This window comes from Condylura cristata, unplaced genomic scaffold (assembly GCF_000260355.1).
Source record: "Condylura cristata isolate star-nosed mole 26May11 unplaced genomic scaffold, ConCri1.0 scaffold00001, whole genome shotgun sequence".
NCBI classification, from domain to species: Eukaryota; Metazoa; Chordata; class Mammalia; order Eulipotyphla; family Talpidae; genus Condylura; species Condylura cristata.
Window position 1 is genome coordinate 10,010,945 of NW_004567102.1, and position 24,927 is coordinate 10,035,871.

At 51.4% G+C, this 24,927-nt stretch overlaps 1 protein-coding gene across 10 annotated transcripts; it reads left to right on the forward strand.

The window, feature by feature from the left end:
* The first annotated feature begins 1,136 nt into the window (after positions 1-1,136).
* TJAP1 (tight junction associated protein 1 (peripheral)) lies at positions 1,137-24,927 on the forward strand. 10 transcript variants are annotated; one of them, XM_012723123.1, is made up of 12 exons: positions 1,137-1,209; positions 1,737-1,847; positions 10,699-10,828; positions 17,522-17,619; positions 18,271-18,388; positions 19,986-20,014; positions 20,739-20,900; positions 21,104-21,170; positions 21,393-21,422; positions 22,146-22,253; positions 22,333-22,416; positions 23,146-24,927. In XM_012723123.1, exons 5-12 carry the CDS (start codon positions 18,290-18,292, stop codon positions 24,220-24,222), a joined length of 1,656 nt encoding a protein of 551 aa, XP_012578577.1. In that variant the 5' UTR covers positions 1,137-1,209; positions 1,737-1,847; positions 10,699-10,828; positions 17,522-17,619; positions 18,271-18,289; the 3' UTR covers positions 24,223-24,927. The 10 variants fall into 10 exon arrangements, with proteins under 10 accessions (XP_012578577.1, XP_012578574.1, XP_012578586.1 ...); XM_012723120.1 differs by having other exon boundaries at positions 1,153-1,209; positions 1,734-1,847; XM_012723132.1 differs by having other exon boundaries at positions 1,153-1,209; positions 1,734-1,814.

The window sequence follows — 24,927 nt, forward strand, 5'->3', positions numbered from 1 at the left end:
CAAAGGAACAGCAGCTTAGTGAGGAACATGACAGGAAATAAAGTACAGCACAGAATAGCTATAATGAAATTATGCCAAGTTACCAGAGATGCCCAACAAATGAAACATCAAATTCAGTTGGGGGGATCTGATAGGTTTTTTTGGAGGAGGTACAGTTTGAGCTGAGGGTTGAAGGAATAGGATTTTATATGCAAGAGAAGAAGGATTTTAAGGCCTCACCACCTGAAGCCACGGGATATTTTGGGAACCTGAAGTCCCCAGAAGAGGTGGAAAATAAGGCTGGTGAAGGTGGAAAGGGCTGGGTCACGTGCATCTCCACTTGCCAAGCTGAGCAGCTGACCGTATCCTTCCGATGATGGGGAGCCAGTTCTTTGGTGCCTATCACTTCTTGGTCTTTAGGCTAAGATCAAGTGCAGCTCTTTGGCTCATACTACGTATTTTACTTTAGCGTAGAAAAACTCGGGTGGGGGGGGCCTCCTAGTGGCACAACGGGTTAAAGCGCAGCACTATGAAGCTGTCTGCAAGCCACTGCAGCACGGTTTGGATCCCCTGCCAGGGAGGTGACCCACATGGCACAACAGACCTCTCCTGTCCCATCTGCTGCTCCCCTCAGCACTGTGTTTCAGCACATCTGCCTGTTCTGCTCCCCTCTCTGTCTCTGGTAAATCCTCTCATCCCTCACACCTTTGGCCTGTACCCCAGTTCTTGTATGTATAAATAAATCTTAAAGAAAAAGAAAAACTGTGGTATGGGCAGTGGATTCACCAGTAGATTGGCAGAGCAGGTCGATCTTCTGAAATACACAGCGAGAGGGAGCAGCGACTAGATAGCAGAGGTCTGCTGTGTGCCACATGGGTTAATGCCCTAGATGCGAGAGCACTGAAACCTAGCCCACTGGCTATCAGGGAGGCCCACCTCACCTTATCTCTTTGCATCGTTTTGTTTTCTTTTTGAATCCTATTCTTCTCGCTAGTGGCCTATTTCTTGATATTTTCCTTTTTCCAGAGGCCAGTTATACAAATACTGCTGTTAGCGGATCCCCGACTCTCTCCATCACCCAGTGCCCCAGTTCCTCAGTCTGAGGCCACGCCCACAACCACGCCCCGATGACGCAAGGCGCCCGTGCGTGGGGATTCCCGCGGTCGTGGCCACTACCCGGCCTGCCCCGCGGCAAGATGGCGGCCTGAAGGCATCGGGCAGCGGCGGAAAGTTTGTTGTGGGCTTGAAGTAGTGGGGCCGGGAGGTTAGAGATGGGGGTGAGATCGTGGGGACGCTAATCTGGAATAGGAACGGGGGAGAGACTAGCTCTCAGGTTGTAAAGAGGAACCTAATGGTGGAAGTCTGGAGGCGGAGAGAAAAAAAGGGAGTTGGGGCGGAGGGGAGGGGCCTAGGATCCTTTGGCAGCCCTGGGGGAGGGGGCTTAGGGCGGAGGAAACAAGTAGGTTGTGTGCTAGGCTTGGAGAAGCAGAGTGGAGAACTGGAGGGAAATTCTTAAGCGAGGGTAAAGAAATCTGAAACTCTGAAACGTGGGGTTGAGGCCGGTGTGTATCAAGCCAGTAGAATTAGAAAGGGGTCTTTTCCGTGGAATGATAATGGGGCAGGAGGAAGCGAGACCTGGAGGATGCTGGGCAGGTGTGTTGAGGAGGGAACTAAAGTCAGTCAAATGACCCTCTTCCCGGCTTAGGTCATTTTTTTTTCCCCACCCCACCCCCGCCCCCCCACCGTTCCTGTAGCAGCATCTGCCCCAATTTCAGCTGAAGACTAAGGGGCTTCAGGGACTGGAAGAAATCACAGTGCCTGCTTGGAAAGAAGAGGTAGCGTCTTGCCCCCGCCCCACCCCAGAGCGGGTAAGGTGGTCTCCAGTACAGGCTGACATGCTCCCTGGGAACAGGATGTGTGGCTGCTAGTGATGCTGAGGATCATTTAATCTTAGGAGGTTTCTCTTCTACAGAGATTGTATTTCCTTTGGTTCCAAATTTAGTTTTCTGCTTAGGTTGCATGCTGAATTTTGAGAGCTGGATGTAGATGGACCCTTTGTCTTTGAAGTGAATATGGGCAAAGGCCTAGAGGTCAGACTGAAAGTCACAAGCAGTTTCCTACATGCTCACTGCATTTATTCCATCACCCCATCACATCTTCAGTTTGGCAACTTGCCTAGAATTATTTGTGGGTGACAGATGATGGGGCGTCAAGAGAAAATAAAATATCTGATGGTATTCACTGACCATTAAGGTACTTGCTGTCACCCACCCGTGAATCCACTCTTGCAAAATATCTTCTACTTTTGCCTTTGACTTTTGATAAGAAAGTTCATTAAGAGTTCCTTTGGGAGTTGAGGGTTCAGAGGAAGGGGAAAAGTAGGTTGGGATTAGGAAGAAGAAAATGAGATAAGCCAGTAGTAAGAGGTCATGCTAACTGGTAAAACCCCGGACATGTGTATTTCCCTGATATTTGAAAGCTGCTTTGTAATCTGGACCGGTGTGATAGAAGGAAAGGGTTGTAGACTTTGCCATTTTCTGGTAGCTTTTTGTATTCTCGCCCATCAAACATCTAAACAAAAATCGGTTTGACTGGTAGGTCTAGTTTGATCCTCACTAACTATCTGCTGGTCTCTCCACTGCATTCCCGTGCCACAAAATTTTACTCCAGACAAACCAGTCCAAATCACTGTTACTAGGCTAGATTCATACCTTCAGATATCCGAAGAACTAAATAGTCAATAGCTATTTAGCTGTGACTCCATTTCTGGAAGGCTGAGAACTTTCTTGCTAAGAACAATTTGTGGATGTTCCCTTAGAAGTTGTAATCAGGGCCCTCCCTGGTGGCACAACGGGTTAGGATGCAGCATTGCAAGCTGGCAGCAGAAGCTTCACTGCGAGTTTGATCCCCCGCCCCAGAGGTGATCCATATGGCGTGGCAGACCTCTCCTGTTTTGCCTGCTGCTCCCCTCAGCAGTGTACTTCGTCAATCTGCCTATTCTGCTCCCCACTCTGACTCAGTGAAACCTCTCACTGCCCCTGCTCCTCTGGCCTGTACCCCAGTTCTGTATACCTAAATAAATCTTTAAAAAAAAAAAAAAAGCTGTAATCAGCAAGGACTGTGGCCAAGGCTTTAGAGCACTGACGCCAGAACCATACTACCTAGTTTAAGACCGGCTTTGCCTTTTTTAGCTGTGATCTTTAGAAATTGCATAGCTTTCTGTGCTTTAGCTTTCTCAGTCAAAAGACATGGGTAGTAATACTTTTCTCAATGTATTGTGAGGGTTAAAAAGTTAATCCATTGATGTGTTTAGAATAGTGCTTGATAGGTGTTATGTTAGTCAGGGTTCAGCTTCAATTTCTGCTTCATGATTAAACCTTGTGTCTCTTTGGATGACCTGCATTGGCTTGGGCTGCTATCCTGCTGTTAGGGAGGCCTGATGTTAGAGCTAGCATAGAGTTGTTTAGAGTAAGACTATCATTATTTAAAGTAATGTTGAAATTCCAATAATTTCATGTTTAAAGCTGGAAGGTTGTAGAACCTTCTTTACAGTTGAGAAGTAATAAGATTAATGCTAACTGAGCACATCCTATGTGCCTGGCACTGTTGTTAGTATTTTATGTTTACTATGGATAGAATTATCACCCCCATTTTACAGATGAGTACATAAAAGTGCCAAGTGGTTAAGTAATTTGTCTAAGGTCACCCAGCTACTAGCAGAGGTAGGAGTTGAACCTGGTAATTTTGCTTTAGCAATTGAGGTTATTTTGTATTTGTTTTTGTATACAGTTAATTTTTAAATATGCCTGGTGGCAATTTGTACTTCTTGTTTGTTTTACTGTATCTTGGCTCACATTTGTTATGATGGTTATATATATATACTCATATTGTAGTGAATTTTTTTGGTTAAAAAATATTTTAGGAGCTCAACTTTTACAGCTCTCTCCTTCCTCTCAAAAATACTAACTGGTTCAGGGACTGGTGAAGGAACCCTTTGTGCCAAATCTGGACTTTTCATGATTCAACTTGATGACTGCCCTGTGAAAGCTCCGAGCTGGGGATGGATGAGCTGGCTGACATTAGGTCTACTCTAAGTGTGCCTTAAAGGGGTGTATGGCGATGTGTTTGTATACATGAGGTACAAACCTAAGGTCTGTTTCTGACTGATTACTGACATGAGCACTTGAAGTAGCCATAGCATTAAGTTCATAGTTACCTTTCTTTTAAAAATAGCATGTAACAAACGACACAGAAAAGAAAAGAAGGTAGCATTTTATTTATTTAGTTATTTTTAAAAGGTGGCATTTTAAACAACTCCCTACCCCCAGCTTGCGGGGGTTGGGGGCAGAGGAAAACAAGTGTGCTTCTGCTGAATCTTGTGTTGTTGAGGAAGGCCTTGGCATAGTACTCACTTCTCTTGTTAGCCAGGGAGGAGGCCTCTGTGCAGCCTGCGGGCAGAGGTGTGCCCAGAGTTTGATTGACTGTCTTTCCTTTGCCCTGTATTTAAGAGTCATTCTTCCCCCTCCTTCTGAGTCATGTCCTGTCTATTTAACACACCCTCAGGGGCCAACTTTTTCTTCAGTAAATGATTCTACACTCAGCCATCAGAGTAGGCACGTGCCTGGTATCTCACCAGATTTCGGGAGAATGGGGGTTCAAGAGTTAGGGCTTTCCCTGGTGGTTGTGACCTAGCTCTGTGATGAACTTCTGTTCTTTGTGGCTCATAAGATTTTGAGAGTTAGGTAGCATTTGTCAGTCTCTTGTCCCACCCTCCATTAACTTAGAAGCCACCTACTAGCTCAAGATAATTTACTTTATCTTGATTTGTGCTGCAGTTAGCATGCTGAAGCGTGTCGCTCTGTTAGAGTACACCTTTGTGTTTTGGTAGAAGTTCTCAGACTTTCTGGATTCAGATCACATTTTAGCAAATGTTTGGACTGCAGGGTGAAGCTGATGGATTTTGAGCCAAATCTCCCCCTTTACCCACTTCTCTGTTATCTAACTTTTTCATAACACTCCTTATCTGTGTATTAACTTGGAATCTAATCCCTTCACCCCCTTCTCACCACCAGAATTTGATGCCAAGGACCCACTGGAACACCAGGTCGACATTTCACACTTGGATTCAGCCGCTTTATAACTCTTTGGACGTATCTCATTCTCGCTAGCTTCTGGACCTCTGCGGGCTGGTCCTACAGTGGGTGAAAGGATTCATCAGAGACACAGAGGCAGATCTACCGAAATATACTGTTGAGAGGAGCAGTGGGTAAGAGTGGAGAGGTGTGTGCTCCATGTGTGTCAGCTCCCTGGCTGGCCTGGTATGAACTCTGTGCTGCATAATAGAGTGGCTGACAATAGCTCGATAGTGCTGTGTCTTTCACCCCTGTGCCACCAGGGAGGTCCCTCAAGTCTGTTTAAATATCACTTCTTTAGGATCCTATCCTTCTGTAGTGTTCTTCTGTGCTTGCATCTGTTTTTATACTTTCGTTGTGATTGCCTTTTTACTTCTCTGACTCTCACAAGACTTCAAGTGCTCCAGAAATAGTGACTGTCTTATTCTGGCATCTAGGATAGTGCAGGGCATATAATAGGTAATTTATAATGCTGTGATCTATAGAGAATGAATGCAATGTGGCAGGCAGTCTCCCCATTTCAGCCTATCAGCTATAAAAACTTTTCCTGGGCCTTCCTGGTGGCGCAAGGGATTAAGTGAAGCTATCAGTAGCCACTGCAGCTTGAGTTTGATAGTTTGATCCCTGGCCAGGGAGCTAACACACACAGCACAGCAGACCTCTCCTGTCTTGCCTGTTGCTCCCCTCAGCAGTGTATTTCAGTCAATCTGCCTGTTCTGCTCCCCACTCTGTCTCTGGTGAATCCTCTCACTCCCCCTCACCTCTGGTCTACACCTGAGCTCTGGTATCATAAATAAATACAATAAATCTTAAAAAAAAAATTCCCTATAAAAAGAATGTCTCTTTCCTTAGAAATGCCTTGTGTTTCTCCTTGTCAAAATAACATGTTTAGCCCATCATGTGACAAAATTTTTTTTTATTCTCTGGTCTAAACTTGATCCTCTCATCTGAGTTATTTCCACTCCACTTCTTGGCTCCTAAACTTCCCACTGAACCTGCTGTGCACATTCATGTATTCTTGGCTGTGCATTTCCCTCTCCCTGTAATGCTCATATTTGCCTCTGAATCCCTGCTAGTTCCCTAAGGCCCAGCTTCTCCTCACCCCCGTGAGAGGACTACCCTGCTTTCCTCTTGGCTCCTACAGCACTTTGCTTGAACCTCTGTTCTGGCATTCACCATGTTGTTTGGTGAGTTCTGTTATATGTCTGTCTCTTTTATTGAGTTGATCCCCTTCCTGATCATGGGGTGTGGGGATACAGGAGACCTGGGGAGGGGGTGGGATGAGCTATGTGACAGAATCTGATTTTGGAGCTTGGCAGACCTAGTTTATGTCCTGACTCTGCCACTTACCAACTGTGTGACTTTGGTAAATTGCTTAACTAGTAGGATCCTTGGTCTTGTCCTCTATAAAATGAGGATGACATCCTTTTTTGCAGGAATATTGAGTATTAGCGGTATTCACAGCATGTGGCCTGCTGCCTGGCAGTGAAAGATACTCAGCAAGTATTTGTTGAATGAATGAATCCTATCTGGAAAATCGCAGTGGGGTTTGAAAGGTTTTGTTTTACTCAAACTAGAATAAGCCTTTCAGTTAGTTTCTGCCAGGATTCTAGCAGCGCTTTTGAGGTGGAAGTAAAATTGAGTCTCTTTTTTTTATGATGAAGCTATAAAAATAGTTAAAGTAGGAACATCATCCATGAGTAGGCTGTGTAAAATAAGATTGTTGATGCGTTTTCTCAGCTTTTGTGTTGTAATGAATCCTCTGAAGTATCATGCCATGTGTACAAGATAGGTGGTGACCTTGGTGGATACAGGTGGGGGCTGGTAGGTGGTGGATTTTTAATGTAGTTGAGACTGGATGACAGGGTGGGGTGTTTTATAGACTGAAAGTGTTGGGTGAGGCTGAGGCAGCACATGCAAGTATAGAGGCAGGCACACTCCTTGACCCTGGTTTTCTCAGTCCTTTGATGACATTCTTGTGCCACAGAACAGGCCTACTCAGATGTTCCCCATAGGTGGGAGGTAACTGAGTCTGGCTTTTTTCTTTGCCTTTTTGATACTAGTATAGTTGATGGGAGTAGTCCTTAGGGCATCAATTCCCAACAAACACCAAAGGAATTTGTTTCCAGAAGTCTAGACCTCTTAACTGTTATAATGCCAAGTGGTGTTCTAGTGTGAGTTTACAGTCTGCTGAGAAAGATATGTCTGATTCTTAGGGAGGGCAGCCTTCTTGCCTGGTCCTTAAATCCCCAGTCCCAAGCCAGGGTGTTCTTGCTGTGCTCAGAGAGCACACACCACACTCTAATGCAAGTACTGTTAACCTCTCTGTCCCCTACCAAGGGCAAAGTCTTTCAGCTGTGAAGCTTTGTAGGGCTAGACTGTTTAGGTCCTACTTAATAGTCCTACCAAGTAGGTGCTAAGGCACCCTGGTTACTGTGTGACCCAACCCAGTCCTTCCTTAGTGAGACCAAGGCAGGTAGGGTTGATCTGGCAAAACCTTTTCAATGCTTAGAAAGGAAGAGCCTGCATTAACAGTGGGTGATTAATAATAGCATTACTAATTATTTTCCAGGATTGAAGTAATGTGGTTGAGTGATCCCCTCGGTGCTTGGCTTCAGCTCTCTCCCTGTTCAGCTTTTTTACTTCTGATACACACATAAGCCTGCAGGAAGGGGTTAAACGAAGCAATGAAATATGTACCTGATATATTTTCTTGCTAAAATTTCTTCTAAAAAGTGCTGCTGGCATCCTCTTTGTTATTCATTAAGCTTCCTTTAGTGCCTGGTGTTACCTGCTTGCTTTTCTGGTAGTATCACTAGTCCTATCTAGGTGTGCTCCCTGCTCACAGCCTGAACAATCTTGTTAATGCCTAGACGAGTCAAAGGGTGAAAGCAGTAGCTAAAAGTGGAGTGGAGTTTTCCAGGGGCTGTATACCTTGCTCCTGTGTATGGGGTAAGGGGCTCCGGGTGTGCACTGTAGCATATCTGCGGATGGCCTGTGTGCGGGAGAGAGAAGCTGTATTGTATGTTAAGCAGATCTGAGAGGAGATTGGAGGAGCCCATCTCTCACCCAGCCTGGATTGTTGTGTCCTTTTATTCTTCAAAGGGCCTGTGACTGGACTGACCATGAGTAAAGTATGGGACCCCACTTCTTTGTTAGTTACTATCTTGTAAATGCCAGCTGTCTGCTAGGTGACACTTGGAATCTATGAAGAATGTGATAGTCTCCAGAGCTTGAAACCCCTGAGGAGAGGGACTGCCTGGAGTGGGGGAATCAGCTTGGACCTTAAACCTAATCAGTGGGCTAGAACTCTGTTATTTTGGTATCGGGCAGTGGCCTCTAGTACCTTCACAGTCTAAGTAGAGCCAAGTGGAGGCTCTCAGAAGCCTTTTAGGGTCTTTATATCAGTATGGAGTTGTCCTGGCTTTCCTGTGGTTCCTTGGAGAAGGCAGTTTTTCATGCTTTCCCTGAAATTGGAAACCGGGTTCTTTCTGTCCCAGTTCTTCCTGTGGCCTTCACAAATCACTTGTCCTATCTGTCACAACCTGTTTTGTGGGTCTTATAAGAGACTATGACTGTGAGGATCAAAGGAAATATAATGGAAGAGAATGTGCTTCCAGAATGTTAAAGCACAGTGAGATGAAGGGGTTTTGCCTGTCTAAGAATTTGAATGGTTTCATCACCAACAAAATCATATCCTTGAATAAAATACCAATCATATAGAAAAACATAAAAAATAAAAGACCCTCCCTTTATTCCCTCACTGCTTCTGTCTAAGCCCTTTCCCCAAAGACAGAGAACCAGTTAACCTTTATCATGTACCCTTCTAGCCATTTCTGTGTACTTCATGGTCTGCATGGCCTGGAAAATAAGCAGAACTCAGTAAGAATACATACTGTCCTTCAGCATGTTCACCTAGCAGGTTCTGAGGGGTGGAGTGATCGAAGGGTGGAGTGATCGCTGTTGGAGGCTTTGAAGGATTAGTTAAGTCTCCTTCCCAGCTTGGTGGGCTGCTTCCTTGGGAGGAATGGAGATGCTTTCCTGGAGGTCCTCCCCATTGCCCATTGTCTCTGAGGGATCGCTTCACAGTTGTCTGGCAGGAGTGCCCTTTGGTGGGGATCAGGATGGAAATGGGTGTGATGCATGGACATTTCTTCTCACCTGTTTCTCTCCTTCACTCCTCTTTCATACTTGGTGTGGAAGAGAAAAAGCACTGATCTCTCAACCTGGATTTTAGAAACTTTGAATTGGCCAGGTCACCTGCCGTTCTATCTTTTGAAAGCAAACCAGTTCCAGCTGATGTTTTGCACTAACTCTGTGGGTAAGGATTCTGAAGGTCACTTATCAATGGCCATGCTTGCTAACCAGTGTAGGGGAGAGGCCAGAGGCTTCAGGAAGAATGGTCACCTTTTCTTCTAGATGGTTGGCTCACCCTCCCTAGTCACTACTTGGCCTTTTGAACTCTGGGGCTGTTGTGAGCAATATGGGGAGACTAGTGTGTAGATCCTTGGGGCGCCTCCTGGAGGCTTTTCTTGCCTGCATGAGTGGAGCACGGGAGGAGGGCCGTACCCACTCGGGGTCATCACTGTTCTTCCTTTTCTACTGTAAGTCATTTTGCCATCTGTGGGACTTTCCAGACAGAAAGAAGAATCTCTTTCTTGTCTTTTTCCTGCCAACATCTTACTCTTCTCTTTGAAGCACAAGTGACATTCGATGATCTACTGGCTGTAGCTTTCCTATCCTGCTGCCCCGGGGGCTGCCTCTGTTGGGGCTTCTGGGATTTCACTACTGTGGCCACATTTACCATGAGATATCTAAGCCAGCATATGTTCCTTTCTCCTGGGGGTGGTTCTGGATGCTTCAGGGAAGTGTTTTCTGGTCTTGCTCTGATGGGGGCACTGTCCTTTCTGAGTGCTGCTCATTCTGAGGATGTGGAATGGTCCTTGTGAGATCTGGGGGCCTGGCTACTGTGGAGCTTGCAACCTGTTCTGGGCTTTTCTGGGACAGCTTGCTGGGAAGAGCCAGCGTTTGAGAAGCTGAAAAGTGGCGTTATGCCAGACCTTCCCTTGACAAGCCCTGCTCTCGGCCTGGTCACACACTGCCCCATTGTTCTGTTTTCGATGCAGCTCTTGTGTAGCCTCTGATCCCTGGGCCACTTCTCTCCTTGTCCCTTTCCTCAGAGCCCGTGGGAGGTGGCGGAGTGGACTCTGCTGGCACAGTCACGGGGTGGGTGGCAGCTGCAGCTGGGGTGGCTTTGTTTCTCCACCCCAGCTTTCCGAACTCTGGTGCTGCCTGGCAGCAGTGTTTGGGGAATAGAAGGGAGAGGGGAGCCCCTCCGACAGCAGTGTACCCTTCCACATAGCAGCTGTCCTCACTTTCTGTTGGTCAAGCGGAAATCCTGGTACCTGGGGTCAGTGAGTGGGTCTCACTGGTTGGAGGGGGAGTGCTGTGCTTCCCCTGGCTGATTTCTGGATGGGGGAAGCCTCTGAGGGCCTAGTGGTAAGTCTGGAGGAGCTGCCCCTGTTGGGAGGGTACAGGGCACTGAGGCACCCTGCAGCTGGGCATTCCTTCTGCTCTCTCTTTGCAGCTCCGGACTTGGGCTGCTCACAGACCAAGCTGTCTGTTTGTATGGAGTGCCTGGAAGGCGCCTGCCATGGGTCTGTCGCTAACGGCGCTAACCAGGAAGGCTGGCTGCTTGGGGAGAAGACACTAACCTTGTGAGTCTGACGCGGGCCAACTAACCTGCGCTGGGGTACCATCAGCAGCGCCCTGTTTCCCTTCCTCCTCCCAGCCTTGCTGCCTCTTCCCCTTCCATGATGCCATTTCCTCTGCTCTCCTGGGGTTCCTACATCTTCCCAGTGTCCCTGCTGTTGGGGGAAGACTGTGCCCTTTCATAGGCAGGTGAAGGGGTTTCTGATGCATGCCCACCTTTCCGCCTGCCAGCTTGCTGTTGGCCTCTGTCCCCCTTCAACTTCCCCTCGGTTCCTTACCTCTTAGTTCTTGAGATCAGCTCAGGTTAGTGTTCTGTTCCATCTGCTTTTCATGCCCTGTGTTTGAGGCTAGCCCTCACTTACCATGCTCTCTCTGCTTCACAGAGTCAGAAGGAACTAGATGGAAAGGGAGTTTTCTTTTAGATAGTTTTTTTTTTTTTTTCACTTTTTCAAGAGGGGAAGATTAAGTAGTAACCCCCATTATTCTCACCCCAGGATGATAATTGGGATTAACTGCAGGGCTCTCTTTGGGAATGGGGAGGTTGAGGAAAACTTTGACTTGGCTGTGGAAAATTCCCTGAGCAGAAGATTGAGGCTACTTTAACTGAAAACTGGAGCCCAGAGCCAGGTCCCCATCTAAGATGGAGCTCTCCTTGGTGACCATTGCTCTGGGAGGTGGAGTGGGTGGAGTTTGACCCTTCACTGCCCACCACGCCTGGAGCTTTATGTGGACTTTAACCCTTTAACCCAGAAGAACTGGGAAAGACGCTTCAGCCAGAGGGGCTAGCACTTAGCTTTGGACTCACATTGGACCCAGGAAAGGCCCTGATCTCAGACTGGGAGACTGGTCAACAGTCTGCTCTATAGAGAAGCTCCCACCACAATTCCTTTTCCCTCCGAGTTTGGAAAAGAGAAGAGGGGCCTGCAGCTAATAGGAAGGCCGATTGCCAGGGGCTCCCTCGTAATCCTCCACAGGTAACTCTTGGTAGACTCTCTGGGACTCTGGCCTCTGGAGACAATGCAGTATTTTATGGGCTGGATGGGGGACCTGAAGACCTTTTAAGTGGGTTCTGTTTCCCTGGGCCTTGCAAAGAGAAAGCAGGGCATGCCTACCAGCATGGACGGGGGTGTAAATATAAGAGGGTGCACAAACAGCTTGGACTGGAGTGACCCTCGTAGGGAGTTTGCAAGCTGGAGGTTTTGTGTCTTGGCTCTGACCAGGAAAGCGAAGGGGGGCTGGAGTGCAGGTTTAGTTCAGAGCCACTTCTCACGTTACCTTTCCTTAGGAGCTCCTACCTTAGGAGCTCCTTAGGAGCGGGTGTGGGGACTGATGTCAAGTGCGCTTATGATCTTGGGAATGTTTTGGCCCTCCCTGTATGAGGGGGAGTTTGATTTGCTTGGATCATCACCAGTAGTCTTCAGCCTCTTTGTTCTGAGTGTTTGCTTTGCTGAGAGGCCAGGTGGATAGACTGAAGTATTTGCTCAGGTGGGGAGCCAGGCGAGCTCTCTCAGGTCACCAGCACTAGTTCTGAGTCTGCAGGATTACTCTGTGGCAGAATAATTCCCACCCATTTTGGCTTTTAAAAACCTGTCAGTCTCTTCCACTTAGAGCAGGCAGGGTGCCAGGCCAGGGCCGCAGGCAGCTTGTCCCAATTGGGTGAAGTTGGACTTGCCTGAAGGGGTGGCAGGCCTGGCTGTTGCAGGAGCAGCAGGGCTGGTCTGGGCACAGACTGGCATCTTCCAGCCTAGTCATCGTCCCAGAGCAGAGCCTGCGCAGGCCCCACCCCGCCAGCTGCTGGCTGCTTGCCTGCCACGCGCCCAGGATTGCTGAGGGCTTTGCTAGTGTATCTCAGGAACAGCTGCACACCGCCGGAAACTGGGAACTGTGGCAAGCAGGGGGCATCTGGGGAGTGGGGAAGGCTGAACCCAGAGGGGTCTTTGTTAATGGTGGCTGGCCCTCATGGGCAGTCTGCAGGGCTCCTACTGGGTCACCTTATTCTAAGCCTGGCTTGGCCGGCTGCTAGTTTGTAGCTTTTGGGTCGAAGTTAGAGGCAGAGTCTAGATTTCAGAGGCTTGTAAAGCAGGCAAGACAGAAGTATAGCCACCCCCTCCACGCCGCAGCTTCCCTCAGGCTTGCAGAGCTCAGACACTAGGGCTCATAGTTAAGGGTTCCCTGTTCTCCCCTATCCCTCTGCTTTCTGAATGATCAGACATGCATGCTTTAGCAGTTGATTAGGGCCTTTAAGAGTGGTCTGTGTTTATTTTTGGTATTTATTTGTATCCTGCTGGGTTCTGAGGGAAATAGGGAAGCATACTGCACAGTGGGGAACTGTAGGGGCTGGTTTTCCTTTCAGTTTAAAAGCAGTAGTTACTGCTAATTCTATTTGATTTTCTGTAGGGGAATTTTGAAGAACTTTAATGATTTTTGTGGTGGTGTGTGGGTCCATCCTGATTCAGAAACCTGGACTCACTGACTCTGGTTCCTCAGTTGATTCAGTGAGAACCTTTAGCAGAAAGGTATTCGGTTTGGAAGTGACTAGAGCCCAGATAAACTGCTGGGGCCATCATTTCTTAAAGGGAGTATGGTGATGTGGGGAACAGGGGGGCAGTTGGTCTCTCTAAGGCGGAGCAGCTGGACTAGAGCCAGTGGAGTGAAGTGGCATGGAATCTGGGGAGCTGGAGGAGACTGTCTGTGAGGGAAGGCTGAAGTTTGAAAAGCCCAAGAGCCACACCCATTTAGGATTCCCGCCTGTCTCCCTTTCCTGGATCATTGTGAAAGGGTGACTGAACTCTCCACAGGGAGAGACCTAGTCAATTGGAGCTCCCCTTCTGCACCTTGCACTGTGCCCCAGGCCTTGGACAGTCCCTCAGGAAGGCAGGAGGAGGAGAAGGTGGCTTTGGCTGTTGGGCCTGAATGTTTTGCTATTGCCTCTTGTGGGTGTTTGCTGGGAGTCGGAGTAGGCTGGAGGTTTGAAGAGAATCAGGAGTCTGAAAGTGTCTGCTTAGCTGCTCTGTCTCTGGCAGCAGCCATCTGGTCACCGGGAAGCCCGAGGTGACATACACTTTCTCTTTCCATAGCCACAAAGGGGAGTTAGTATGAGTCCTACCCTCTGGTTAAAGAGCCATGTTTGACAACTTTTTTATCCTTTGATTAAAGGAAACTGCACAGCTAACTTCTGGCACACATTTCTCCTTCTCTCGCTCTCTGTCTACACTCTGCTCAGCTGTTCAGTGGGTTCACAGTACAGGTTTGCTGTGCGTGCTGAGTCCCATTTCTGATGAAAGTAGACTTTGTTCTCTGGAGGCAGCTAATCGTGCCCCATGGGCTGTAATCAGGGAGAAGGTATTTAATACAGGGCAGGCGGCAACAGGCGGCCTGTACTGACTGGCAGATTGCAACATGGCAATTAGGAAGCTATCACCACCCCCCTCCCCTGCCCTAGCAGATAATGGGGTTGAGTCTCTCTGAACTGTTTTTGAGTAAGTAAAGAATGAATACTATGCAGAAGAGGAAGGGGAGGTGGAGTTAAGTGGGGGTGGGAGTGAGGGTTAAGGACAGCTGCTTTGCCTTCTCACCTCATCTCCAGGAGATGGGGAGGGTTTACTGCTGCTCTGGGTGTCTCCCTCAACTGTGTCTGCAGGTCCACCCCAGGAGCCCCAGCTCATACTGGGTCAGCCAGAGTTTTTAACTTTGGCCTCAGCCTTTCTCTGAGAGCACAGCTATACTTGTACTACAAACAGCACATGATCTGAGTCCTTTGCCTCCTGTTCCATAAAGCTCAGTTTGCAGTGAGGGGTAGGAGTAGAAATTCTCCCAGTCATTTTCTAAACATTCCAGAAGACCATTTTCTTAGAAGGGACCTGGTGTGAGCTCCAGAGGTCAGAGACGGGCCTGCTTGCTTCTCGTAGCCCTTATCCAACTGCTGTCCCTGGGACCTCCTCTTTCAGATGAGGATTAGAAGTCTTCCTAGAGCTGAAACACTCTGAAGCACTTGGGGAGCCCTCAGGTGAAGGAGATATGGTCAGAGGAGGCCACTTTAGTAGCTGGGATTGGCGGGCTCAGTCCAGGCATTTCTGCCCTTCTGTCTTCCAGTTCACTTTTCATCTCCCAGAGTGGGGGTCAGGTGCCCGGCTGTTATTGCTCTCATGCTGGGTCTGTTCTTACTTCCCTGTAGCACACAGACAGCAGCCTGCCAGGCCCATTATATTGCTATTCACTGCTGGATCTGTGGGCCCCTATGGGGCAAGGAGTGGCACAGACTCTCCCTCATGGACTGGCATGGAGGGCACGGCGGGCTCACTGGGAGGCTGTGTTCTTAGTGGGCACTGCCTTCTGCCTCCTGTTGGGAGTGTCTCCCTCCCTAGACTCTGATGTGTGTGAAGAGTTGGCTTTGACTGGCAGAGAGAAGCTCCCTCCACCTGCCCATCCTCCCTTTACACCCTTTTAGCCCAGAGAGCCTTTGCTGCATTTCCTGCCCACCTCATCGCCAGCCACATCCATCCTGCGCTCCTCCAGCAAGCCGGGGGAATTCCTGGCTCGGGCCAGGAATGAGGCAGGATGAGCTATGGGACGTGTGACAACTCAAACGAGGGCGGTGGTACTCAGTATGAGGACACTTTCCTTACAGGTAGAATTATTAGATACCCAAATGTGTCACTGTCCTCCCTACCTACCTTCCCGCCTACCTAGTGACCTGTTATCTCGTGGGCAGTGTGGCCATTGGCAGGAATAAGACTGGGGGGCCTCCCTGGTCGTGCAAGGGGGTAAGCACAGCACTATGAAGCCAGCCACAGCCACTTGGCATGAGTTCAGTCCCTGGCCAGGGAGCTGACCCACATGGCGGAGCAGACCTCTCTTGCCTCGCCCACTGCTCCCCTCAGCAGAGTATTTCAGTCAATTTCTGCCTGTTCTGTTTCTCTCTGTTTCTGGCGAATCCTCTCAATGCCCACACCTCTGGCCTACACCCCAGCTCTTATATGCATTAAAAAAAATCTTAAAAAAAAAAAAGGAATAAGGCTGGGGAAGAAGAAGCTGAGAATGGGTGGGGGGCAGGGTACACAAAAGTTTTTGCAGATGGGGAAGGGAGCAGGGACCTGGTTTCTCCGTAGAGATGGGAGCGGGCAGAGCAACTTTGGAGCCTCCCCTGGGTTCTGCCAGAGTGATTCTTGACTAACTTACTCCCATGTCACTGGCTCGACCCCCTTGCCAACTCATATATACCTCACACATCCCAGGTAGCAGACTGACTTGGGACTTTCTGGGCCTCTCCCCAGGCCATAGGACTTCCACCATGGAAGGGTGGCCCCAGGAACCTGAGGGGGGTGACTTGTGTGCTCCTCCACACCTCAGGAATGTGCTGTCCTTTCAGGCGCGCCCGGATTCTTGTGCAGGGAGGCAGCCCAGCCCGACACAGCATGCTGCTTGTGCCCTGTGGGGACACGTTCTGCCTCACCATCAAAGGGGTGGAGGCTGGCGGCTCGTGCCTGCTGCCACGCCCCCCCACCCCCCCAAGCCTGAGACCAAGTTGCCCAGATGCCCAGACCCTGGAGGGGGCCCCTCCTCCTTCCCTTCCCAGGCGGCCTCCCTACTCCCTACTCCCGCCTCCCTACCTCCGCACATTCATTCTGCCTCAGGCCCTGTTGGAATGTGACAGGAGTCATGGTCAGGGCATGTCCCAACAGCAGGAACACATGCTGTAGCCCGCAGGCTTCCCTTAGTCCCCAGCTCTGCCGAGGTGGATGGCGGCAGAGATTGTTTGTGCCCAGAAGGCCACCTAAGGTTACTGCCTCCATGGGTCCCTGTGGTGGCTGCTGCCCCCATGCTGCAGCCCAGCTTATTACATGTGGGACAGAGCTGGAGACCCCGAGATTCTAGAGGGGAGCACACAGGTCCAGTCACTTCTGTGTAGATGAGGAAGGGGCCTGAGCACGGCCATGTTCTGTGTGAGAAGCAGCACTGAGCCCAGGCCCCTGATGTTGGTTCCCACACCAGGGTTTCTCAGCCTCCCTTGCTGGGAATTCTTTGTTGTGGGAGTTGTCACACACACTGTAGGGTGGCCACAGCATCGCTGGGCTCGCCCATTAGATGCCAGTAGTACCCATCCCTGTTGGGATAACCAGAATTGTTTTCAGTCATTGCCAGATACCTGGGAGGAGGGGAGCAAGGGGGACCAGAATGACTGGTTGCTCTAAGCGTCTCCCTTTGGAGGTTTTCTCCCCTGGGCTTACCCATTCTTGTTGGAGAGGATACCACCATTGTATACAGAGATGGCCTTTGGGCTGCTTCAGGGAACACTGCCAATAGCTTTCTTCCTAGCATCTTCTCAGGTCTCTACTAGCCTTTCCCCCATTGTTCTTCTCTGCAAACCACCTACCTCAAACCTCTTAGTTGTTTCCAGTCTCTGGGAGATGAGCAGGACTGATGGGGGTGGGATAGAACTGGGCATTGGTAGGCTGAACCATGGACACCAGCACAGACACACACAAGTCGTGGTGGGGCCTGTGATGTGCTTGTGTGGAGGAAGGCAACAGCCCAGTGTTCCTGTCTTGGCCCTGCTTTCCCGTCAGCCTCCCTGTTTCATGACCTTTCTGCTTGGCTCTCCTTTGGGTCCTTCCAGGTCCTGGACTGGGTAGGCAGGCCCATGGCACTGACAGGCAGCTGACACCTGGTTTCCACTTTCTTTGCTTCTCTGGTTTCAGGAGCTGTTGGCTGGAGGAAGTGGAGGGGCTGTGGGATGCAGAGAGCCGAGGGCTAACTCCCGGACAGCGGAACCAAGAGATCTGCCGACACTCAGACGGTATGTCCCTGATGAGGATTGTGCCCCTTACTTGGCTCTCTTCTGGGGAGGCTGGCAGGTAAGCGGGCAGGCAGGTGGCCCCTATTGGCAGGGGTTTTTGGAAAGAGAGTGGTGAAGGCTTGAACTTGGAGACTTCCACTCAGGAGTCTGGGTTGGGGTGAGCATCCTCACTTTATGGCCATGATTTATTTTTTGAATCTAACATGTATTATGCATTTTGTAAGTGCCAGGTACTGTTTTTAGTGATTTATATAATCTACAACAATGCTATGAAATTGGTGCTATTCTTATCCCCAATCTAGAGTTGAACGACACACAAAGAACAGATTTTTTCCCTCTGAGCTCAGGGAGAGTGTGGGCTGCCCTTTGGACACTCTGCCCTGCTCCTAGGACAGGCCACTCTTCCTCATGTCAGCCCTGCCGCTCCCTCTCCTCCTTTTCCCTTGGGCTCATGACCGCTCTCCCAGCCAGCACTACCCTGACCCCTGGGCACTGATGTACCAAATACCAGCCTTCTATTGAGCCCAGCAATGGCCCAGGCCTGTCAGCTTGCCTCATAGCTCCTGTCTATGTCTCCTTTCACTGTCTTGTCCTTCATGCAAAGGCCTGTTGCCCATGTTTCTGAACTGCCTTCTTGCTGCTTCCCCTCAGCAGGTCCTCACCTTCCAGAATGACCAGTGCGGCCCCTGCAAAGAAACCCTACCGTAAGGCACCACCAGAGCATCGGGAGTTGCGGCCGGAAGGTCCTGGATCCAAGCTTGAGCAGGAGGTCAGCAAGACTGGTACTGCAGGTCTGACTGGCGGAGGTGGTGTCAAGCTCAGGGGTTCTCCTGTCTGAGGAGACTGGTCTCCCTGGTTGGGATGAGACTAGCACTGCGATTACAGGCCTAGGGGCTCCTAACTGCGGCAGTGCTGGCGAGGCAGCGTAGGTGCCTCAGAGACGGCTGTGAGGATGTGGCCCATGCCAAAGGACCCCAGAGTCTCTAGCTCAGCAGAGAGGATCCCGTGGACTATCAGTCTTCCTGAGAGGTACCCTCCAGTTTGTTTGGAGGCATGATTCTGGTCCTCCAAACTGACCCCACTAAGGGTGATGAAAAGGTGTGCTGTGGCTACGTCCACGGCCCAGCTGCTCATTGCTGTCCCTGGAAGTCTAGTCCTTCCTCTGGATTTGCTTTATTAGACTAACATTTGTTCAGTAGTTCCCTGCTAGGAACTAGGCGGCCTTCTGCAAAACATTCTGCAGATCAGTTAGCCTCCTTTAAGCTTACTAGCAGGAAGAGGGGAGTGTCGCAGGAGCGTACTCACATTGCTTGCTCATTTCCGTCCTGTTGCAGTGCAGGAAGCACATTCCCAGAACCTGAGATAGCCAACATGTGCTGCGTGTCAGGCACGCTGTGGCCCCTTTGCTGAGATGCAGGGCAGAAATGTTATGACTTCCTATCTCCTAAGTTGCCTGTTTCAGCTCAGGGAATGTTCGGTACAAAGGCCTGCTACAAGTCGGCATCCCCCTAGTTCTGTAGATGAGGACACGGAGGCTCAGTGAGGTGAAAATACCTTGTGTGATAGAACAGGATCAAGTTCAGGGTCAGTGACTCCAGAGTCCATAATCTGGGCCCCTCACCTCATTTTCCTGAAACAGAACTCCAGTCTGATTTTGGAATGGGCCCCCTGACATTTCCCACTTGCTGAAGCATGTGTCTGCTCTCTTCTGGCTGGCTGAGCTCTGACCAGCATGGGGCTTGGGGCACAAAAGGGGTAGCACGTAAAGCCAGGCAAGGCGTTTCACCCTTTTCAGCCAGGCTTTGACAAGGGATGGCTTTTACTCATGTCTTTTAAGGGGCCTGAGTGTCTCTGTCTTTCCCCGGAGGCCTGGAGGGCTTTGTCAGAGTTCAGAATCCTGCTCCAGTTTGCTGATCGCTTCACTTCACTGTCAGCTTGCCTCATAGCTCCTGTCTATGTCTCCTTTCACTGTCTTGTCCTTCATGCAAAGGCCTGATCTGGAGGATCTTGGCCATACCCTGCAGGGCCCAAACGAGCCCAGTGAGCAGCAGAGGCTCTGTTTAATCCTGGGAGAGGTAGTGTGGGTGCCAGGACACGGTTGCAGCTGGCCCAAGAAGTAAGAGGTGTTCGAGCTGGCGTGAATAAGGGTAAGGGTCGGAAGGGGTCTTGGGGCATCACACTGAGAGAGACCGAGGTATCTCTGGGCATTACTGGGTTGCCTCCATCTTTCCAGGGCCTGCAGCCCACTTCTGCTGTGAGTCTTTGGGTGTTAGACATGGCCCCTTCCAGGGCTCTTTGGAGGGTGGACCAAGCGGGAGGCCAGTGATCCAGAGCTGAGCCTCCAGCTTCTGTTCTTTTGTATCCAGGAGCCCTTGACTGATGCGGAGAGGATGAAGTGAGTATCTGCCGTCTGCGAGACCGCCCTACCTGGCCCTGACTCGGCGCTCTCCCCCTTAGCTCTGAGGCAGGCTGTTGGTGCAGTGGGGCTTTTCCTTGAATTACGTAGAGGTAGAGATTGGGGGATTGTTTTAGGGAATCTGGGAGTAAGCTTAATGCTGTGAATATTCCTTCTGGGAAAAGTTTCATGGACTCCAAAAAAATTTTAAATCAAGATGGATGGCCCCGGCGGGCCTGCTCGTGCCAAAGAGCTCTTCCCTATCCCTGCGCCCTCCCTTGCCAGCTGCCTGCCCGCAGCCCTTTCTACCAGCCACATGAAGTCTCTGGAGAGGAAGGCAGTGCTGGACTGGATTTCCAAGAGATTAATAATGGAGCAGCCTGATTGTGCAGTGGGGAAACTGGATCTGGGGGGCTTGGTGGCTGGCTGGCTTGGGCTGTAACCATAGACAGATTGGGAACTGTAACTCCCACCCCTTCAATTCTGTCGTCTTCTCCAATGAGGGGGATGGTGGACCGTTCTCTACCCTCCCTTCTTCCCTTCCCGCACCATGCAAGTGTGGTCTCAGGGTCAGCGGGCTGCCCCAGGCTTAGGCTCGGTGTCCAGGATCCCCCTACCCCCAGTTGCTGGTTTTCATACCTGTCTTACTCTCTTGTCCTAGTCTGAAACTCCAGGACTGCTTCTTTCTCTGACGCTTCTCTGCTCTTGACCCCTCACCTGCCAGGCTCTTACAGCAAGAGAATGAGGAACTGCGCCGACGCCTGGCTTCGGCCACCAGACGCACTGAGGCCCTGGAGCGTGAACTAGAAATTGGTCAGGACTGTCTGGAGCTGGAACTGGGCCAGAGCCGTGAGGAGCTGGACAAGTTCAAAGACAAATTTCGCAGGTGTGGAAACAAGGGCCAGGCCACACATGCACGCACTTCCTGTTCATTGGGTGAGCTGCAAGAGGCCTCCGATCACCTGACTCCAGAGCACAGGCTGAAGTTGTGGGAAGAGGGTGCCTTTGCTAAGATCCCGTATCAAGAAAGGGCTAAGAGGGACCTAAGAACAGGACCTAGACTCAGGTCTGCCTTGTCTACCTCTGTAGGCTGCAGAACAGCTACACGGCTTCCCAGCGGACCAATCAGGAGCTGGAGGACAAGCTGCACACGCTGGTAATCTGTCCACAAGGGCAGCTCGGCTGGCACTGTGCTCGCAGCAGAGCAGGGGCTAGAACTTGCGGGGGGCCATTCTGCCCTGGGGCCTGGGAGGCGGGCTGGGGCGGTGGGCAGGGCCGCAGCGTGCTGTGCGAGTCAGGACTGTTAATGCTCACACTGTTTCTCTTCTCTCCTCGTCTCCCTCATGCTGCCACCGTTGCTGCTGCACTCTCCTCTCAGGCCTCCCTTAGCCACAGCTGGATTTTTGCAGTTGCGTCTGAGTTTGTGTGTTTTCTCCTTTGCCCTGGCTTCCTCCTCAGTTGAGGTCCGGGAATGCCGGGGTCCTGACTGGTTCCCTCTGCCCACTGCTCTCCTCTTCCTTCCGTGAGGCCCATTCAGTGACCATTGGCTTCCTCCTGGGAGGCAGCTGGGGATTCTGCTCAGGCCAGAGCAGAGGTACTGACTGATGTCACCAGTGAACACTTGGCTTCTCAGCTGCCAAGCGGCAGGCCCACCCATTGGGGGCGAGGGGGCTGTGGGTCCACTCTGCGAGTTGACATGAGAAGGCTGCTTTGAGCCTCCGGTTAGCTTCCTGCTCAACTGGCTAATCTCATGGGTACCCCAGCTGCCATCCAGCCCCCACTCCTTCCCCTCGTCGCCTGCTTCTGGAAATAGTTACAGGCATAGACTTTAGCCCCTGGGTGTGTGAAGTTGTTGTCTCTGAGGTACCACTGGCCTTGCCCCCTCAACACCCCCGCCTCTGTCCTGGGTCTAGGCAGCAGGAGTCATGCTTAGGAGCCCCTACCCACAGCCGGCCCGGAAGGCAGGAGAGGTGTCCAGTCTCCTCTGTCTGTCCATTGTCTGTCTCCGCGCCATCTGCCTTGGCTGCTCTAGCACCTGTGGCTTCCTGTGTCTCTGGGCTGGGAGACGGCGGATGGGGAGGGCAGGCCAGCTGGGCTGTGGGCTGGGTTCACCGCCAGTCTTGTGCCTCAGGTTAAGAAGGCAGAGATGGATAGGAAAACACTGGACTGGGAGATCGTGGAGCTGACCAACAAGCTGCTGGATGCCAAGAATACCATCAACAAGCTGGAGGAGCTCAATGTATGTGCACTCTGGGGCCTTCCTCGCCGTCCTGCTCTGTGGCTCAGGGCAGGGCTCTGAACTGGGTCTGTGTCTACAGGAGCGCTACCGGCTGGACTGCAACCTGGCGGTGCAGCTGCTCAAGTGCAACAAATCCCACTTCCGAAACCACAAGTTCGCTGATGTGAGTAGAACCCCCTCCCTGCCAGGGCCACCCTCCTGCAGCGCCGTGCCAGCGCTCAGGATTCCTCCAACTTGAGTTTCCATGCCTTTCTGCTTTGCACCCCCACCATCCACCCCAGTCAGTCCACCCTGCCACTGGCTGGTGTCCTGTGTGCTCTTATGGGCTCTCACTAGGACTGGGGGCTGGAGCTGTTGATAATTCTGGGGCAGGAAGAGAAGGGCTCAATTTCAGGACCCCTTGCTGGAAGGAGCAGAGAGCCAGAACTTTTGGTTCTAAGACTATTAGGGAGGGGCAGAGGAGGAGAGGCCCATTTGACTCCCTACCCCAAGGGGCAAACTGAAGACTGTAGGGCCTCAAGCTCCCAGCTGGTGGAACCTATCACAGGAATGGAGGTATTTCCAAGGTCAGTACAGATTCTCAGAACTTAGGTCTGGCTTGGGCAGAAACCATGGCTGAGAGTGGGGAGATGGAAGTTTGAGACGTGGGCTTAGCACCAGTTCTGGGATGTTAATCAAATATCCTAGCTATGATAGTCAGCAGCTTCGAGTTATTTTATCCCTGCGAGCTTCAGTTTGTGAAATGAGATTATACCTCGCCATGGGGTGAAGAGAGGAGTTAGCAAAGCGCCGAGCACACAGTGGGACCTGAACACATTCACCGCTGCTTGCCGTGAGTCAAGCTGCCGTGGGCTGACGTGTTCACGTCTCTCTCCCCTCTCCTTTGCCCCAGCTGCCCTGTGAGCTGCAGGACATGGTTCAGAAACACCTGCACAGTGGTCAAGAGGCTGCCAGCCCCACCTCGAGCGTGGCCCCGGGGGCTGTGGTGCCCACCTCGGTCATCGCCCGGGTATTGGAGAAGCCAGAGTCTCTCCTGCTCAACTCAGCCCAGGCAGGCAGTGCTGGCCGCCCTTTGGCCGAGGATGTGTTTGTGCATGTGGACATGAGTGGAGATGCCCTAGGGGACCCAGCCAGTCCCCCAGCCCCTGGCAGCCCCACCCCTCAGCCCAATGGGGAGTGCACTGCTGGGGGCTCCCCCGAAGAGGACCTGCCCCTGCCAGCCTTTGAGAAGCTGAGCCCCTACCCCACCCCATCTCCGCCACACCCCCTGTACCCTGGCCGAAAGGTGATAGAGTTCTCTGAGGATAAGGTGCGGATCCCCCGCCACAGCCCCCTGCCCAACTGCACTTACGCCACCCGCCAGGCTATTTCCCTGAGCCTGGTGGAAGAGGGGAGTGAGCGGGCCCGCCCCAGCCCAGTGCCCAGCAGCCCTGCCTCAGCCCAGGCCTCACCCCGCCACCAGCCCAGCCCTGCCCCCGCAACACTCAGTGCCCCAGCCAGCTCCGCCAGCTCCGAGGAGGACCTGCTGGCCAGCTGGCAAAGGGCATTTGTGGACCGTACTCCGCCACCGGCTGCTGTGACCCAGCGGACAGCCTTCGGACGCGACACACTCCCTGAGCTGCAGCGCCATTTTGCTCTCAGCTCTGGTGACAGAGTTGAGGTTCAGGCACCTTCCCCCCCTGCTGAGAGCGAGCTTTTGCCTGCAACAGAATCTGGCCGTAGCTTTCTCAGGGAAGAGGACGAGGAGGAGCTGAATCTGCCTGCCAGTCTTGAGGAAGAGTGCCAGAGCTTGCTGCCCAGTGACGGTGGCACAGAGGAGGGGCCTGGCACGGTCCACACTGAGGGCAGGGCCTGGACCCTCCCTAGCTCCAGCCGCCCTCAGCGCAGCCCCAAAAGGATGGGGGTGCACCACCTACACAGAAAAGACAGCCTGACCCAGGCCCAGGAGCAGGGCAACTTGCTCAGCTAGGGCCCCCCCCATTGCCTTCCTGCCATTGCTGCACTGGGACCCCGAGGTGGCCATACTCCTGCAGCTCAGGGTCCTCCACCCAAACCAAGCCCTTGAACTTGCCTCTCTGCAGACTTGCACTGACAGCTCTTCCCGTGTGGGTAGGTCAGGTGGTGGCCACATCAGGCCATTTGGCTGCATTGACTGACCGGCACCAGCCTGCCTCATGTTTTTCCCATTTCTTCTTGGAATATTCTCTAAAGTCATATGCAGTTGGGGTTCAAGTTGTTTCTTCCAGTCAGCCCAACCCAAACTGGGCTGTTCTGGGGAGCTAAAGGGTTGATTACATCAGTGTTCTCTCTCCATCCGCCTTTTGTATCCACAAGTTTATGTTTTTGTTTTGTCTTTGTTGAGATTAACTTCCCAATTTCTGTTTTCCACCATTTCCTTTTCCCCCAAGTCTCAGCATGAGCTGTTGCCGTCAGGGGCCCTGGCACAGCATTCCTGGGGGCTGTGAGGGGGAGGACTGACTCAGCCTTGAGCTTTTCCCTCCTTCCCTCCGCCCCTCCCTCTGGAAGGGAGTGGAGGGTGGACTTCAGAGCCTCAAGGTGGGCTCGAGGTGAGGCCCGGTCCCCCTTCTGACCTTGGCTGTAGACTGTTACTTCCAGCTTTGGGAAATTTTCACATGGATGATTATTTTAAGATTAAACTATTTTACTGGTATGA

Coding starts and splice junctions, on each gene's coding strand:
- TJAP1 (XM_004673514.2), top strand. CDS start 10,584: ATGGGGGAAGCCTCTGAGGGCCTAGTG. Junction 20,015..20,738: donor ACTGATGCGGAGAGGATGAA/GTGAGTATCTGC, acceptor CTCACCTGCCAG/GCTCTTACAGCAAGAGAATG. Junction 20,901..21,103: donor TTCAAAGACAAATTTCGCAG/GTGTGGAAACAA, acceptor CTACCTCTGTAG/GCTGCAGAACAGCTACACGG.